The sequence below is a fragment of the Artemia sp. Qi Xiang Cuo genome, chromosome 2, assembly GCF_049724085.1.
Source record: "Artemia sp. Qi Xiang Cuo chromosome 2, ASM4972408v1, whole genome shotgun sequence".
Taxonomy (NCBI): domain Eukaryota; kingdom Metazoa; phylum Arthropoda; class Branchiopoda; order Anostraca; family Artemiidae; genus Artemia; species Artemia sp. Qi Xiang Cuo.
Genome location: NC_142795.1, coordinates 20690989 through 20708738, shown reverse-complemented (window position 1 = coordinate 20708738; position 17750 = coordinate 20690989). Strand labels below are relative to the sequence as shown.

At 35.6% G+C, this 17750-nt stretch overlaps 1 protein-coding gene across 2 annotated transcripts in view; it reads right to left on the bottom strand.

Moving 5' to 3' along the window:
- LOC148954988 (ecdysone-induced protein 78C-like) overlaps positions 1-17750 on the bottom strand; it is a 199551-nt gene that overhangs the window by 73230 nt on the left and 108571 nt on the right. For both annotated transcript variants that reach the window (XM_089099588.1, XM_089099597.1), the window contains exon 3: positions 13357-13671. In XM_089099588.1, coding sequence (XP_088955714.1) covers positions 13357-13671 — 315 coding nt within the window. The remainder of the gene's footprint in view (positions 1-13356; positions 13672-17750) is intronic.

Below are 17750 nucleotides of genomic sequence, written 5' to 3'. Positions count from 1 at the left end.
AATATTTGCATTTTTTTAAAGTTGAAAGAAAACTTGACTTTGAATCCCTTAAAGTTAAATGGCTCTCTTTGCAGGGACTTCCTTTGGCAGAGAATGTGTTTTCCATGCTTCTCCTATGGTTCAAAACTTCATAAATTATGTGGAATTGTGAGAATTACCTGAAAATTGGGTTTTCACTGGTCTTGCCCCCAAGATTGTAGGCGTAGCCCTACACATCTCTGCAGGACCTTTCATAGTCCCGTTGAATTAACGTGTAATTCCTTGATTGTAAGGTCAGATTCAGGCCGTGTATCAAAAATAGTTATGACTCCGGGCATATTAGCTGGGAGAGAGTTTAAGGGCTTGTTTCCCTCTCCTTTGAATATCAGGATTGTAGGATTTTTTATGATTTTATTTAACACACAAAACAGACAAAAAAAAAAATTCAAACAGAGAATTTTCGTCTGAATTTCTTACATTTTTAGAAAAATTGCCTGCTTTTTCAGATCTGGAGCCCCTGCACAATGACAGATCCAGGGGAACAGGGACCCTCCCAAGATTTTTTCTGGCACCCTCATTCGGTGTTTTTTTCTGTTTTCTTCTCTTTTTAAAAATAAACTTGTCAATTTGGTAAATTATTTTTCTCTTTTTAAAAATAAACTTGTCAATTTGGTAAGTTATTGGCACCCTTGTCACATTGGGCCCCCCCCCCCACGATTTTGCTCTAGATCCACCCTTGCAGCCACTACCCACCACAAAAAAATCTCTACTTATGTGAACTTATCACTCATCCGGGCTAACTATTCTTCAAGAAAAAATTATACATTGTTCAAATTACATGGAAATAAGCTAATCTGATGATTATATTGAATAATCCTTATCATCCCAGGAATGACAAGCAGTTACGATGTTCGTTGTCGAAATGTCATGGACTGTTGATAAATCGGTGTGACACCCAAATGCACATTTTTCAGATTTATGCTTGTCAATCTTTCCAGGCAAAATTCCCCCCATGTCTAGGTACCAAACTTAAGATGTCTTACTCACCAAACAAGCGATCCATTGACATCTTGAACACAATCACAAAGTGACAAAACAAATGCCTTGCTTCTCTTTTTAATACCCAGGAGAGAAAGTTCACAATACCCCGGTACTCCCTTTAAAAGACGGAGTCCATTATATATTCAGTAGCTGTCCTTAAAGGACAGGTGGGGCTAGCGCTTCCTAATCAAGCATACAGAAACTATTTAGTATACCCTTGCTGTTATTTCGCTTCTTGGTTTAAGCAAAATTAGGATTCAGAAACCAGTGACGACTGGCTTGTAAACAATTGTATAGAATTAAACTTGGTAAATAAAGTGGTAATATCCCCATCCAATATGATAAATCCCCCCCCCTAGCTGACTAACCTGCCCTTTTCTCTTGGTTGTAACTCTAGCTCTGCTGATACTTAGAGGCCAGACCAAATCCCGAATGTTTGGAGCGCAGAAAGAGCATTCGCAAAAAAGCGCAAACTTAACAGTCTAATCCAATTTCACTATAATCTTAACAGTCTAATGTTTGCATCCTGCTAATGACAAATAATAACACAAATTAATTTAATCTTTAATACGATCTTATATGGCTTTTTTTAAAATTTATTTTGCCCATTTATTTTATGGTGATTTTTATATTGGTAGATTATGCATTTACTATTTCTTAAAAATAACCCCTAAACTGCTAATGCTTTTTTGCTATTTTAGCGGATAAGAAATATCCCATTTTATGTAAATGTTACGCAGAATTTATAATAGTCTTGTCCTACATCCTCCTAATATGTCAGGCCAAGCCCAGAAAATGGGAGGTTTCTCACTCCCTGCGACATGTATTTCTTACTGTTTCAAAACTAATGTCAAAATTGTTATTATTCATGCAAAAAATTCCAAAAAGGCCATTAGGTGGATCTGAAGAACTTTTGAATTGTTACTAAAGATATAATAGGCTATAATAAAATAGCCACCCTGTGTGATTTACCCCTTAAGGTTGTAAACTAAGACGCTTAACGTACAGTACAAGCAGGAAAGGGTGCAGGAGCTGAACGCTGTCCTAGAGCAACAGCAGCCAAGACCAAGGCATTTTAAGGCATCTACGATAGAGAGTATGTAGAAGCAGGTAAGTTGTAACTTGGTGTGTACATTTGATTGAAATCTATAAGGTAGTAACTAAAATTTATTTTATGCATAAACTTCTTATCAAGGACTGAGATAGGTTAGGCTAATCCTAATGAAATATATCAAAATATGATGAAAATATAATATTTTATTAACAAAATTATAGAAACTACAGAAGAAAATTATGGAAAGCAGGCCGCCCAAAACGCATTATATTAAATACCTAGCCTAACTTACCTTAACCACCTCTATATATTAAATATTTAATTAAGATATGCTAGCATCGTTGTTTTTCTCATTGAGACAAAGCTAATTATAATCGATTGCAGTCAGAAAAACCGGTTCTACTCAGATCAAGAACTTGAATGGGGCCACTATAATACATAAGTTATTTATAAAATCGCAACCCCCAAGTTGAGTAACAATGGACAATTCTTTGAGAAAAAAGGTTATATCCGCAGCGACGGTGATATTAATACGTGTTGTAGTAATGACCTTGCTTCAAAATATTGACCAGATACACAAAAATAACTACACAATTTTGGAAAAGTAAAAATAAAGAATATTACATGCAGATTCAGACGAAACAATAATAATCTCAGAGGTCAATAACCTACACATGTTTGCCAGCTAAGTCTATTTAGTTTGCTGCCAAAAACATTAATTCTTAATTTACACTGTAACTATGGTAAGATTTGGTAAGATATGGTAGGGTTTGGGGTTGCTGTGAAAATTTAACTTTTAAGTGTTTTTTTGTGTTATGGGGTAGCTCATACAACCCTTCAGAGTTAAAAATGATGCGTCAGAAGAGCTCAATTCAGGGCTCTTGATCAAACCTAAGTGCTTTTGTAAAATCGTCTTGATAACGCCATCGCAAAGAGCCACATGTAATTTTTGGTGCCGTTTCTGAAGTTTAAAGGTTGGGAGGCTCAAAAATGGCAACATGATAATCTTCATGATTGAAAACCATTGAGTAAAGGTTTATATATACCCTCCTCTTATATACCCCCCCCCATCCAGTCCTTTTATTAAGTCAAAACTAGATAAAACGTTGTGAAAAAACTGCCAAATGAAAAACAAATCATTCAAATTTAATTTTAGAATAACAGCTGTTATTTAGGGCTAATATCTTAACAGTTTAAGTTAATTACGATAACAGTTTTTGGGAAACTTCGAAAAAGAGCTCGAAGCACTGTTGTGTCTCTTTTTTATCTCTCCAGAACTAACGGGACACTGAAACATCGTAGAAGCCTGCATAAGAGATTATTTGGAAGCTAATACTTAAATCTATATGTTTAGTATACATTTTTCTTGACAGCACCATTGTAAGGTGGCACATAGCACCGAAAAACAGGACTTTTTGCGTCGTATGCCATTGAAATTCTTATGTTCGAAAGCCCTTAACCGGACGCCTAAAATATTCCTCTTGGATGTTCGCCTCCTCTGTCCCCTTATTAATTGAAAACTTGTTCTCACTCAAATTCAAAACTTATTCAGGAATGATGATAAATACTATTTATGTTTATCCTATCAGTAAAGATAAAAAACCGAAACATATTTTCGGGGATTTCAAAAAAGAGCTTGAAACCCTGATGTACCTAATTTTTTGCCTTAATATGGAGTTCTCCCCCCCCCCCAACATCTACCTCAGGAGAAATACATAAATTCTCCCCGCCGAGGGATACGCCTGCGTCAGGCAGGTACGCAGGAATTTGTTTGGGGGGGGCCCAATTTGTTTCGGAGGGGGGGGGGGGGCAACTCCTTCAAACTCATTATTCTGTGAGAAAAATCAGAAAATTATGGGAAAAGAAAAAAAATCGTGAGATATAGGGGGGGCCGGGGCCCGGAGGCCCCCCCTGCGTACATCCCTGGCCTACGTGCACCTATGTACTGAGCTTTGGGTAAGCATGGGACTTATTGCACAAAATCGTACCCTAAATAGATGTCTGAGTTAAAAGAATTTCAAAAAGGTGAAGATCTTCATGTTGATTTTAACAAAAAAGTCAATTTGTGGCGATAAAACGTTTACTCCATTGAAAATCTACAGTGGGCAACGTATTTCGGGTTCAAATTTAAGTTGCATTAATCTTATGAATTTCTATTTTAAAACTATAAGGAAGAACAAAACAGGGCTTTCAATTGCTTTCTATTTTATTTCCACTAACTTTCAATTTAATATTTATAGATCTTGGAATTTAAATCATAATAGTTTCTTTATTTTCTTTTCTCTACTCTAGTGACTTGGGACTATTTGCCTTGCGATGATTTCTTAGGGCGCTGTAAATCCTTTTGTAAAATTCTAAATGAAAGGTTTTTTGCTATCACGGAACTTAGTTATTTTTGGTTATTTGAAAGTTTCAGGATTGGGTCTACAGTCAAGATTAGAACAGCTTCAGTGTCCAAAGGGCGCACACATTTAAGAAGTCGATAAAATCAGTTTTATAAAAGTGAAACTTTCCTAAATAATTTCGAAGAAGGCGCTGGCTTAGCATGAGAAAATGAAAAAAAAAATGTTGTAAAGAAGAAAAAAGAGGAGTATGCCAGCCAGCAAAAAAAAAACGAAAAATAGTAGAAAAAAAGAAAAAATAGAAAAAATAGAAAAAAAGCAGACATTTCGGTCAAAACCTCTGCTCAACCGACCTCTGTGCAAAAATGGATATAATGAGTAAATGATACATCTGTGTTATTTGTTGTGAGAAAAGTCCTAATATCAACATGGAAACAAAACAACCCTAAAAAATAAACACTAAATTAAAAGAGGCCTTCTCAAAGAAACGGTGATAAGCAGCGAGCAATATTAGATGCTTTTTCACTGTTGAAAAACAAAACAAAAAATAATAATAAAATAATAAAAACATTGAAACTACTACCTAAATGTTTGAACCCTGAAAGTTAAAAGATATTTTTAGATAGACTGTTAATCTATTTAGGTCATATTTTACTTTTCAAGAGGACAACATAATTTATTTCCATCAGGCAGTTCGTAGAAACATATTGTATGCAAAGAACAAGCGTCTAAATAGAAAACAGAATTTTAATAACAATAGATATGTCAAAAGAATTAACTTCTTATGCTGATTCCAAAAATCTAAAATTCATGAAGTTTAATATAATCTGTCAATAGTTACGACCCAGGGAAATTTCCCTGGCTTTCAAAAAATGAGGGAAACATCCCCAAAAGGCCAACAAATGCGTGTTTTTTTTTCATGGGTAGTCGTATCGAACCAATGGTTCTAGAAGATTGTTAGAGGAATATTCAAACGGAAATCAAAAGTTCTAGTGCTTTTTTAAGGGGTCAAAAAAATTGTAAGGCAACTAGTACCGTCCCAGTCCTTTTTCCCCAAAGACATCTGGTCAAAATTTTGAGACAGTCATATGGTTCAGCTTAGTTGAAACATCTAGTAGCTATGCCTTTAAGGATGACATGACCCCCTAGAGTCCCAGGGAAAAGGGCTACGAGTTACGTAATTTGTATGCAATTTGTTATGCAATTCTTTAAGTTACGCCTCATCCCTCGCTCTTAACGCTAAAGTTTAACCTTTTGTCACAAGTCTTTAATAAAGGCTGTCAAACCCAGGGGAAGTTAAATTTAAATGAGAAGTATTTTTAAAGAACCTTAAGACTTTCTCGTAAAGACCAAGTGTTGAGGAAGTAGCAGTCCCCCTCGTATACGCAATAATTTCCGTTAAGTTTAAGTTTAGAAAAATGGAAGGCAACTAGTCCCGTCCCAGTCCTTTTTCCCAAAATTTTGAGACAGTTACGACTCAGGGAAATTTCCCCGACTTTCAAAAAATGAGGGAAACATCCCCAAAAGGTCAACAAATGTGTGTGTTTTTTTCATGGGTGGTCATATCGAACCAATGGTCCTAGAAGATCGTTAGAGGAACATTAAACGGAAATCAAAAGTTCTAGTGCCTTTTAAGGAGTAAAAAAAATTGGAAGGGAAATAGTCCCGTCCCAGTCAAAATTTTGAGACAGTCATATGGTTCAGCTTAGTTGCAACATCCAGTAGCTATGCCTTTAAGGATGACATGACCCCCTAGAGTCCCAGGGAAAAGGGCTACGAGTTACGTAACTTGTTGCAATTTGTTATGCAATGCTTTAAGTTACGCCTCATCCCTCGCTCTTAACGCTAAAGTTTAACCTTTTGTCACAATTCTTCAATAAAGGCTGTCAAACCCAGGGGCAGTTGAATTTGAACGAGAAGTATTTTTAAAGAACTTTAAGACTTTGTCGTAAAGAGCAAGTGTTGAGGAAGTAGCAGTCCCTCTCATGTACGCAATCATTTCCGTTTATTTTAAGTTTAATGTAGCCCAGTGCTTTCAGTTGAATTTTTTTTTTTTATTTGATCAAACAGATCGTGGTAACGAACTGTAAGTAAGGAGCGACCCGGCTCAATGGTAACCGAAACTCTAGAAAAGGGAATTTTGATACTAATAGATACATCAAAAGAATCAGATTTTAATGCTGATTTCAAATATACAAGTTTCATCAAGTTTAGACATCAAAAGTTACGCGCCTGAGAAAATTTGGCTGATTTTCGGAAAAAGGGGGAAAGACCCCCTAAAATTTATAGAACCTTAATGAAAATCACACCATCATATTCAGCGCATCAGAGAACCCTGATTCGGAGGTTTCAAGCTCCTAAATACAAAAACGTAGAACTTTGTATTTTTTGCCAGAAGAAAGATCACGGATGCGTGTTTATTTGTTTTTTTTCCCAGGGGTGATCGTATCGACCCAGTGATCGTAGAATATCGTGGGAGGGATCATTGGAACGGAAATTAAAAGTTATAGTGCCCTTTTTAAGTGACAAAAAAAAATAGAGGGCAACTAGGCCCCCTCCCACGCTCATTTTTTCCCCAAAGTCACCTGATCAGATTTTGAGATAGCCATTTTGTTCAGAATAGTCGAAAATATGATAACTATGTCTTTCAGGATGACTTAATCCCCTGAAGTCCCCGGGGGAGGGCTGAAAGTTGTAAACTTTACCCAATGTTAGCATATAGTATTGGTTATTGGGAAGTATACAGACGTTTTCAGGGGGGATTTTTTTCTGGTAGTGGGGGAGGGGGGTCGGGGGTTATTTGGGAGGATCTTTCCATGAAGAAATTTTTCATGGGGGAAGAGACATTGCTATCAGGGGCGTAGCTTCAGCATTTTTATTGAGGGGGCAAAAAAGTTCCACGTCCAGAGAGTCAAGGGACATGAGCTGTATAATAGATTTTTTCCATTTTATTGGGGGGCAACTGTCCCCCCCTTGCCACCCCCAAACGACGCCACTGATTGCTATGAAGGGGGTGCCGGATTTCCCCAGCATTATTTAAACAAAAGGTCAGAAATTATATAAAAAAAAAAGTTTTTGAACTGAAAGTAAGGAGCAACATCAAAACTTAAAACGACCGAAATTATTACGTATATGATTGGGTTCACCCCCTAGTCAATACCACGCTCTTTAAGCTAAAGATTTTTTAGTACTTTCATAAGAGCTATTTATTCTAATTAACGGAATTTGTGATTAAGAGGTCATTTTTAAAGAATTGGAACAAAAATTCAAACTTTAGCTTAAAGAGCAAGGTATTGACCAGTGGGCGAACCCTCTAATATGCGTATTAAAATATATGAATATAGAAGTTCGTTACGTAAGTTAATTCGTAAGTTACGTATATTTATTACTAATAAAAACGTTCGTAAATAAAATTAAACAAGTTTCGAGAAAGCTATTTAACCAAATAAAAGTAAAATTAATATTCAAATTTTGTTTTAATTATTCATGTTCGGTAAGCTAAAATAAAAGCCTGCATTAATTTAAAAACGCTCAAAAATTAAATAAAAAAAAACAAGTTTTTTTAACTGAAAGTAAGGAACGACGTTAAAACTTAAAACGAACAGAAATCTTTCTGTATATGAAAGGGGCTGTTCCCTCCTCAACGCCTCGCTCTTTACGCTAAAGTTTGACTTTCTCACAACTCTATTTTTTTAAACAATAAAAACTTTAGCGTAAAGAGCGAGGCGTTGAAGAGTGGACAGCCCCTTTCATATACGGAAGTTTTAACGTCGTTCCTTACTTTCAGTTGAAAAAACTTGTTTTTTTTTATTTAATAAATGAAAAGAACCTCCTTTTCATGGCCATTTTCACTGTGATACCAAATATGAGAAATTTATAAAGTTCAAAGCCTACCAATTCAAATGTATTGACACAAGTCTACATAATTTTAGCGAGAGGGGGGGGGTACATCTCGATGAAGGGTTTTAATGCTCCTATCCACAAAGCTAGGAAATTTTCTTGTTTTTTCCCCGAGAAGGAAAGCACAGATACCTGTTTATTTGTCAGTTTTTATCATCGAAACAATGGTCGTAGAATATGGAAAGACGGTTCATTCTAACTGAAATTGAAAATTGTTGTACCCTTAAAGAGATCGCGCAACAACAAATAGGCCTTTTTGTGGCGCAACACCACAAATAAGGCGAGAAAAGAACCAAAATACTATAAAATGAATGTTGCGAGACGGTCAATCGATTTATCGAATTCTGAAATAGTCAATCAAATCTTGAATGAATATGGAAACGGTCACTCGATCGATAGTCAGTCGAATATTGAAAAATCTGTATGTTGTTAACACTCTTTATTTAGAAAAAAGAATCGCTCTTGGGGTGTTTCCGTTGAAAGATGGTGTTTTTGGTTTTTCATCTAAAAATAAAACATAATCGCCCCCTTGTAGATTGTGAAAAAAAACTTTGGCTCGCCCCTGTTTTTTCGTGAATTGACACCACTGAGCATAAAGAGTGTCGTTGGGAGGGCAGTGGTCTTTACATATAAATGTAAAGATACTCTTTTTTTTTACCTCGCTCTCGAATTTTATTTCAAATAAGTTGTCAACTGAATTTTTCCTGGAATAAACGGTTCAGAATTGTGAAAAAAGGGAAGATTCTGTTCATTCCTAAGAGTTGACAACCTTGGACATTTGAAAAAAATCTCACTAACAAGTATTATTATGGGTATTTTAAGTATACGAAAAATTAAGCAAGAAAAACGGGTTTTAATTTTTATAAAAGCGTGAATACAATAAAATAAACACTTATTGTTTCATTTTTTTCTTTTTTTTTCCGTTGAGAAAGGCTCCCGGACGTGGGGCCGAAATATTCGGAGTATTTTGTTTAATTAAGTGTTTATTTTATTGTATTCACTGCTTTATAAAAATTAAAACCCGTTTTTCTTGTTTAATTTTTCGTAAATGGAAAAGCAGTGTGGTCTAAGAAATTATTTACGTATTTTAAGTATCTTCTTAATATCCAACATTGGGCCAGAAATTGCAGACTAACAGCAAAATATTGGGTTGCAGATCCTCTTTCTGCCATTATTGAAAAACAGAATAAATTTAGAAGTTGCTTTATCATTTATATTTTAACTGATTTGTTTTAGTTGATTCGCTGGAGGATCTTCTCTTTTGTTGTTGTGTGTATTTTGTTATGTTTCTCTTTTCTTCTTGCCCTTTTTTCTTAATTGATTATTACTCTGTTTGTTGACTGATGTTTCAATCGGGAAGATCATAGTTTCAAGACAAATATTAAAATAGTCCGTAAAAATTCTCCCAATGGCAAACCAAAATAATATCTTACCGTGTGTACATAATATATTCTCATTTGTTCTTAACGATTCGTTAACATAGCTCCAATATACTTCATCATTCGATGTATAGTCAGTAGGCCCAAACCGCTCCATTTATCTTAAAATTCCCCCCTTTTCGATTAACAATCCAAAAATTACTTCATCATCTCTATCAAACCTCTGTTAAGGCACTGACTATCGGACTAATTTAGAACAGTACATTAATTCAACTAACTCACTTAAATTTAAATAAGACCTAGTTTTTCAATATCCGTTGACAAATTCCCTAGAGTAACTTCGATCGACTTTTCATATGTATCTGCCTGGGATGCTATAAATTTATCCACAAATGAATTATGGATAATAATCTACAGCCCTTAAGGAATTATAACTAACTCTACAATTACTATTCGCAGAGCAATTTCCATTTAAACAGTGACTACAAGCGGGAGATTTATTAAATATTTAACAGAGGGTGAAAATAACAAAGCTTTTTATACAAGTTCTTAGGTTTAGAGGCTGTAATACAGTAGGACAGTTGCCCTTTAAAAAACATTCAGTAAAAAAGGTACTATCCTATTATCCGGGCCTCTCTAAAAAGTCAAGTTTGGTTAAAGCTAATGAAATAAAATAGGATGAATATATAATAGTTTAGAAACAAATTTGGGCTATATATTTGCACATTAGAGGGAGTGGGGGGTGGGGTAAAGCATTGCATATATTAAATACGTAACCTACCTAATCTGACCTAGGTACCTTCCCCCCACTAAAATCCAAAAAAAAACAGTTTAATATCGTACACGCAATGAAAACCTTCATATCATTGCCTGCTCTACAGCAGTTAAGATCACAAAACGGGTTTTATCATTGCCTAGTCTATAGTGATTAAGCCGAGAGGCCCGGATAATCGGATAGAACCGTAAACAACAGTCTAAACTTGAGCGCAAACAGGGGGGTTTAGGGAAGTGAGGTCCCATCACTTAGACATTTTTGGAAATCTTATTGGTACTTGTGTATTATATTGTACACACTTGAGAATTCGGATCTATTACAGATCAGAAAATAACAGGTTGGTACCTGTCAGTATTTGAAGAAAATTAGCTTAGGCTCAGTTGAAATATACATTGTAGGTATATTTTTATTAAATATTTAATTTATAGAAATGTTATTTTGGTTGTGTTAGGTATTTAATATAATGCGTTCTGTGCTGCCCCCCCCCCTACCATAATTCTTTGTTTGAGTTTTCACAATTTTGTTGTTAAAGTATTGTATTTTCAACATATTTTTGTGTATTCCATTAATATTAACCTAACTTCACTTCTCGAGTATGTATGTAGGTATATTTGTATTAAACATTTAATATATAGAGATGGTATTCAGGTTGGGTTAGGTATTTAATATAATGCGTTCTGTGCGGCCCCCCTACCATAATTCTTTGTTTTAGTTTTTATAATTTTGTTACTAAAGTTTTGTATTTTCATCATATTTTTGTATTATTTCATTAGGATTAACCTAACTTCGCCATCTTATTTTTCACATGTAAAGTCGTAATAATAATGCCTACTTAAATTACTCGCTATTCCGGTAACCTATCCAACGTCTGGCCTTGTAAAATATTTTCGATTGCTTTGAGTTCTATTTTCACTTTTGTTTACATTTGTCACAATAAAAAAGGGAAAGATGAAAGAAAGAAAGATAAATCCTAAAGAATCTGAAAATATAAATTATAAAAAAGGATTAGAGGCTGCACATGCTTCCACATTATCTCATGTAAGTTAACGTTAGGTTTTACTGCCATCTTTAGTGACAATTCCCAGCCTAATCCAGGAGATACACCAGGTATGGGTGGCATAAGTGGGGACCTAGACCCCACCCTCTCTAAACTTCCATACTTTGTTTTTACAAGAAGTTCCCTAATTTTTTATCTTTGCTTACATCAGCTTTTCTGTTGTTTAAAAAATTTGCTTCTCTATACAGAGACTTCCTCGCGCCAAAAGTAAATTCCTGTGTACAAGCCTGAGAGAAACCTTATCCTCAATTCCAGAGCTGGATAAAATTGTACCCCTGCTATTTCAAACATTACATTAATTAAGCTTCCCCCCTCGTGGCACCGAGGGACTTGCGACAATTAGGCCAATAATACATACTATGCAATCTACGCGTTTTTTTTTACCTCTTGCACCTGGCAGTAACGGCAGGCATGCGAATTCCTAACGTGCAGGGGGGAAAGAGTTGCCCCTCAGACCATGATTTCACCCTCAGCCTAATGTTCAGTAGCTTTCTTACTTACTCAAGCAAGGGCAGGATAGAAGAAAACCCCAAGGGAAAAGGTCATTTCTCAGCAAAATGCAGCTTTGAGACAATGAAAAAACTTCCTAAAAAATACATGAGAGACATACCCGAATAAAGATAACCTCGATCATTTGTCCATTGCATTTGTAAGCAAATAAACAAAATGGAATTCCTTAATTCTGATTTATTGAAATCTTAGACCCGTCACGTTACAATGTTTATTTTTAAGTTTTATCTTCTCTAAAATCATTATTTATGAGATGCACATACGAAGAATATTACACTATATATTTTTAAAACTCCGAATAGAATTTTTTATATTCCTATTCTATTCTGAAAAAATATTCTATTCGAATTTTGAGTTTTTGTCTTTTTTTTCTCTGGTTCTACTTATTGGAAACATACTTTCCATGATGTCAGCAGAATTTCGAGCCGCATCAAGACTTTTCTGCAAATTAAGAAATAGCTTTTAAAATCTTTAAAACTTTATGAATCAGAATTGAGCAAAGATACAAAACACTATGCCTCATCTGAGCTGTATATCAATTTCTGAAGTTTTGACTTTTCTAACACAAAATTTTCGAAAGCCATGAAAAGTCAATGCCCTTTTGGAGAGGGAAAGTAGATATTTCAAAAGACCTTCCGTGGGCAATGTTGACGATCTGGATCCCTTTCCTCGAAGTTTCGGTCAATATCTACGAAATCATATTATTGAGTTAGGAATAAAGTGAATACACCATTCGATGCCTTTTTTTTAACCTTATTACAAATATAGGCCTAATAATATTTCAAATTATAAAATAATTTCAGCCCCCCCCCCCTCACTCGGATAAATAACCCCCAACTTAACCTACCCCTTAATGGGCCGCTATAGGGGGGGGGGGCGTAAACTAAGTTAGAATAGAAAATAGTATTTAATTTGTAATAAGCATAAAAAAAGACATTAAATAGTGCAATAACTTTTGTCCTAACTCAATAATATGATTTCGTAGATATTGACCGAAGTTTCATTCATCTAACTTTGGTACTTTGGTATCCCAAGATAGCTAAAATGTTCCTCATTTAAATTTGAACTAACAATGGAACGAAAGAGAAACATGTTGCATAGCATAGAATAAGAATTTCATCGCTTTAGTACTTAACTACTGCCCTGAAATAACCTGCAGAATCTCTGAAAATACAATAAATTGGAATTTTCTGAACATAACGAAGTCAGAATTGTGTTTTTGTGATATTTAGGCTATTTCTGATGAAGACCCATCAAAACAATATACCTACAACCAATTAACAGCTATCCTACCATCTGTTTAGGAAAGTCAGACTTACCTGCTGCCTTCAGAAGTACTGAGTGTTGCTGGGTAACGACTTCTGAAGAATTTCCCAGGCTGCTATTACCACTGGAATGCAAGCACTCTCTTTTAATGGTCTGAGCAGTATTCCCCTGTTCATACAGCGAATGGGCAGATGCAAAACTCACGTCAACAAAAGTTCTATATTCTTGTTTCACGTTATTGTTCAGTCCATCTATTTGATCATCGTTCCCATACCCTCCTTCTGGTGATAAATCATCGTAAATGCACGATGGGCTTTCCAATTCTTCTTTTTTTATATAGGGCGGTGGAGGGCCATTCTGGGGCGAATCTGGAGCGAAAAAGTTTATTCCAAAATCAGATCCCGTCCCGAATGAAACATCAGATGTAACCTGTTTAGATTGATCTAAGGGCCCAATTTGAATTGTTTGATCCATTTTAAATATATCCATAGCTTTAGTAACATACATTCAGGCAGAGTAATAAGGTACACCTTGGTTGTTATTTTTTAACCGGTATTCCACAAGCAAAAGTTTGAAATCTTTACTCCATTAATTTTTTTCACCGGTACAAATTTACATTCACACTTTGAGCACAGTGCATAGACACTAAAACCACCTGATCATGTAACTTTGGAGACGTATATTGCGTCTCGTTACCACAATACCGTCGACTCTACCCTCGGGTAGCTGTTGGATTTATACCCGTTACTTCAATTTTACTTTTTGATTTAAAATTACATCAGAAAAGAAAGAATGAGGAAGGCATGCTCGAGTAAAATCGACCAAAATAAACCATTAAGGAAGGAAGACTAGTATGACAAGAATGAAGGGTATTTTCTATTCGCAAATCCAAAAGGAATGAACTACAATATTAAAAAAAAAATCATAGCCAGAATTATTCATGTTTCAAAGAAAAAATCTTGGTAATTATGTATTATATGGTACACACGAAAGAAGTCTAGTTTGGTTAATGCTAATGAAATAAAGTAAAATAGGATAAAAATATAATAGTTTAGAAACAAATTTGGGCTATATATTTGCACATTAGGGGGGGGGGAGGGAGGGTAAAGCATTGCATATACTAAATACGTAACCTAACCTAGGTACCTTTTCCCCCCCTAAACCCTAAAAAACAATAGTTTAAATATTTTAAACGCAATGAGAAACCACGCTTTGCGATCCATTTATCTATTGTAAATACCCGTTTTACTGGTTTCCTTTAGCATTTCCCTATACAGTATATAGTGTCGTTCACCAGATAATGCATAAGTACCAAAATCTTTTACGAAGTTTAATAGAGGTCAAATAAGACCTGTCTTTGCTCCTTAGACCCGTCTTGGGTCTTTTCAAACTTGCATACCACAGTTTTCTTGATGTTTCGTTTAGTTGTCTCAAATTATAAATTGTCACTTTTTTCCAGCGTTTTCACGTTGAACCAGGAATATGAATAAGCAAAATATTCGTTTAATTTGGCATCACTTTTCGCCCGCAAGAGTTCTAACATTAACTATCTGTTAATTTGGAAAAACAATTGCACCTTCAAAGCAAAGCTACACCTTCCTACACGTTGTTTTGTGCTAAATGTTTTTCATTTTTTTGCTGATTTCTCACTAACATTTTTCTTTTTTATTTGGTGACCGCTATTATCAAAAACTGTATAAGTTGATCTTTTTCTTTAAAAGTAGAATTACTTATTATTACTAATTTTAAGATATATATACTATAGTTCAAGGATGTTCCTGGAAGACATGACTGCCCGAAAACCCTTCACAAGGCACTCAAGGAAACCTCGTTTATCAAGAATATTTTATGGGTAATTTGAGTCACATAGGACCCGAATAACGCTCCATCGTATTTAATCTTGGTTATTATAGATTCAGCGCTGCCTATTTTACGCTCATTATTGCTGTCTGGTTATGATTTGACACGTTTTATTGAATGAGTTTCGGATAATCAGGTGATCAAAATATATTCTGATAATCCTTTCCTCTCTGCCCACCATCAACTCACCTGTGCACCATGAAATGGCATAATCATAAGCATGGGTATTAGTGCCCATTATGTCCCATTAGATTTTAAAATCTAATGCTGGTTCTTTTTAACATACCTACACTTAGAACGTAAGTCCCCTCCTAGAGAGGTTGAATCGCTCCTGGACTCTTAAAAGGTGTAACTGGGGCAGTAACTGTTACTTCTGACTAAGTTTGGTTGAGATCCAACAACTGCTTTTGGTAAATATAATTACAAATACACTTTAGACACCCCTCATCCCCCCTTCCCACCAGAGTCCAGATTGGCTCCAGACCCAAAAGATGCTAACCATGAACACTAACAATTATCTCTTATAAAATTTAGTTAATATTGAATAAATTCTTCCGATATATGTTCTGCCCTGACGAATGCTCCGACGAGGATAGGCTGGGTATAAAAGGTTGGAGCTGTTCCGGCGTTGTGAGATGGTTTGGGGTCTCCGCTTCGTCGTAAATTCCTTTCTCCGTCCCTATCCCGACAGGGAAATTTTCTCTGGCCTGGCCTTATAGTGGCATCAGGGTTGACGTTTCACTAGGTTTCCTAATCAAAACTGTGACTGCTGACAGAGCTGCAGAGTGACCTTGAGGAGTGGCACTCCTCGAGGAAATTATAGCCTAGTAAAAGACACAACATTTGCTCTGGATTTGATGAATGGATAATTTTTCTGGGTTTGGATTGTTTTGGTGAGCCTTTTTTGGGCTAAAACAACCTCTTTCTAGGTAAGTTATCTATTATGGTTTACCTCTCAGCACTAGCATAAATTTGTAGGCATGAATATACAGTGAGTCGGAGGCAAACCACTGAACATTTCCCCGGAGAATTCCCCCGGAACATCGCCACATGCAAAATTGGGTTGGCAAAGAGAAGAAAGACAAAAAACAGTTTCATATAGAAATTCTGTCAAATCCCCCCAGCATAAATTTTCTCCAGAAAGTTCACCCCCGAAAATTTCCTTCCACACGGAAAATGATCCACATTGAAGCCCACACCCTACACAAATCTCTTCCCCGAAAATTGTCTGTATACTTCTCAATAACAAATACAATACGTAAACAATGGACAAATTTCATAACTGATAGTCCTTTTCCCACGCACGGGGGGGCATGTTACCCCTAAAGGTATAGTTATTGGACCTTTCAAGTATGCTGAACAAAATGGCTATCTCAAAATTTGGATCAGTTGAATTCGGGGAAAAAAGTGCCTGGGATGGGGGCTAGTTGCCCCCCAATCTTTTTGATGACTTAAAAAGGCACTAGAACTTTTAATTTTCGCTCGAATGCAACCCTTTTCGATATTCTAGAACCATTAGTTTGATACGATCACCCCTGGGAAAACAGAAAAAGAAACCCAAATAACGACATATAAACAAGCATCCGTGATCTTTCTCCTGGCAAAAAAAAACTACAAAAAACAAAACAAAATTCCACAGTTTTATATACAAAAGGATGAAACTTCGACAGCAGGGTTCTCTGATACGCTGATTCAGATGTTGTGATTTTATTAAGATTCCTTTACTTTATGGGGTGTTTCCCCCTTTTTCAAAAATTCAGGAATTTTCTCAGGCTTGTAGCTTTTGATGGGTAATACTAAACTTAATGAATCTTATATATCTAGAATCATCATTATAACCCGGTTCATTTGATGTATATATTGATACCAAAATTCTGTTTTTAGAGTTTCGGTTACTATTGAGCCGAGTCTCTCCTTACTTACAGTTTGCTCTTTATTTTACCACGAACTGTTTGATACACCAGTAGTGTGTTATATAAAGGCGCGAGATATACAAGCCTGAGGCATGAATATACAGTGCAGTTTCACGATTACACACCTTACCAAGGACAGTCACCTATAACTGCGAACGATACATGCCTTACCAGACGGGTTTCTGAGGCAACACCCATTTTTTTTTGGGGGGGGGGGGGTTCAATCAGAGATCTATGAGGAATTATACAAGAATATGTGTATAGTTTCACGGGTTCGTTAATAGAACAACTAATGTTTTTGAAAAGTGTAATTACTTCTAGGTTCAATAGCCAAATTAAACTTCGTCACATTACGTATTCAAAGGTATAATACGCTTTTCTGTAAAAATACTGGTTTCACTCATAGGGTAAGAAAATCATGTTTTTTCGTATAAATAATGTTTTTACTAAAGATACATCCAAGCCGTGTGTGTTTCTGAGTCAAAAATTGTCAGACACTAATAACGTCTAGCCTGAAAGTACCTTGCATCTTGTCTAGAATTGATGATAGAATTGATTACCAAAAATAACTCATATAGCATTTGCGAATTGGAGTGTATGAATGATCTTAATTGATGATTGAATAATAGGGGGGAGAATGATCTTAATTGGTGATTGGTTTGTATGAAGGTGGT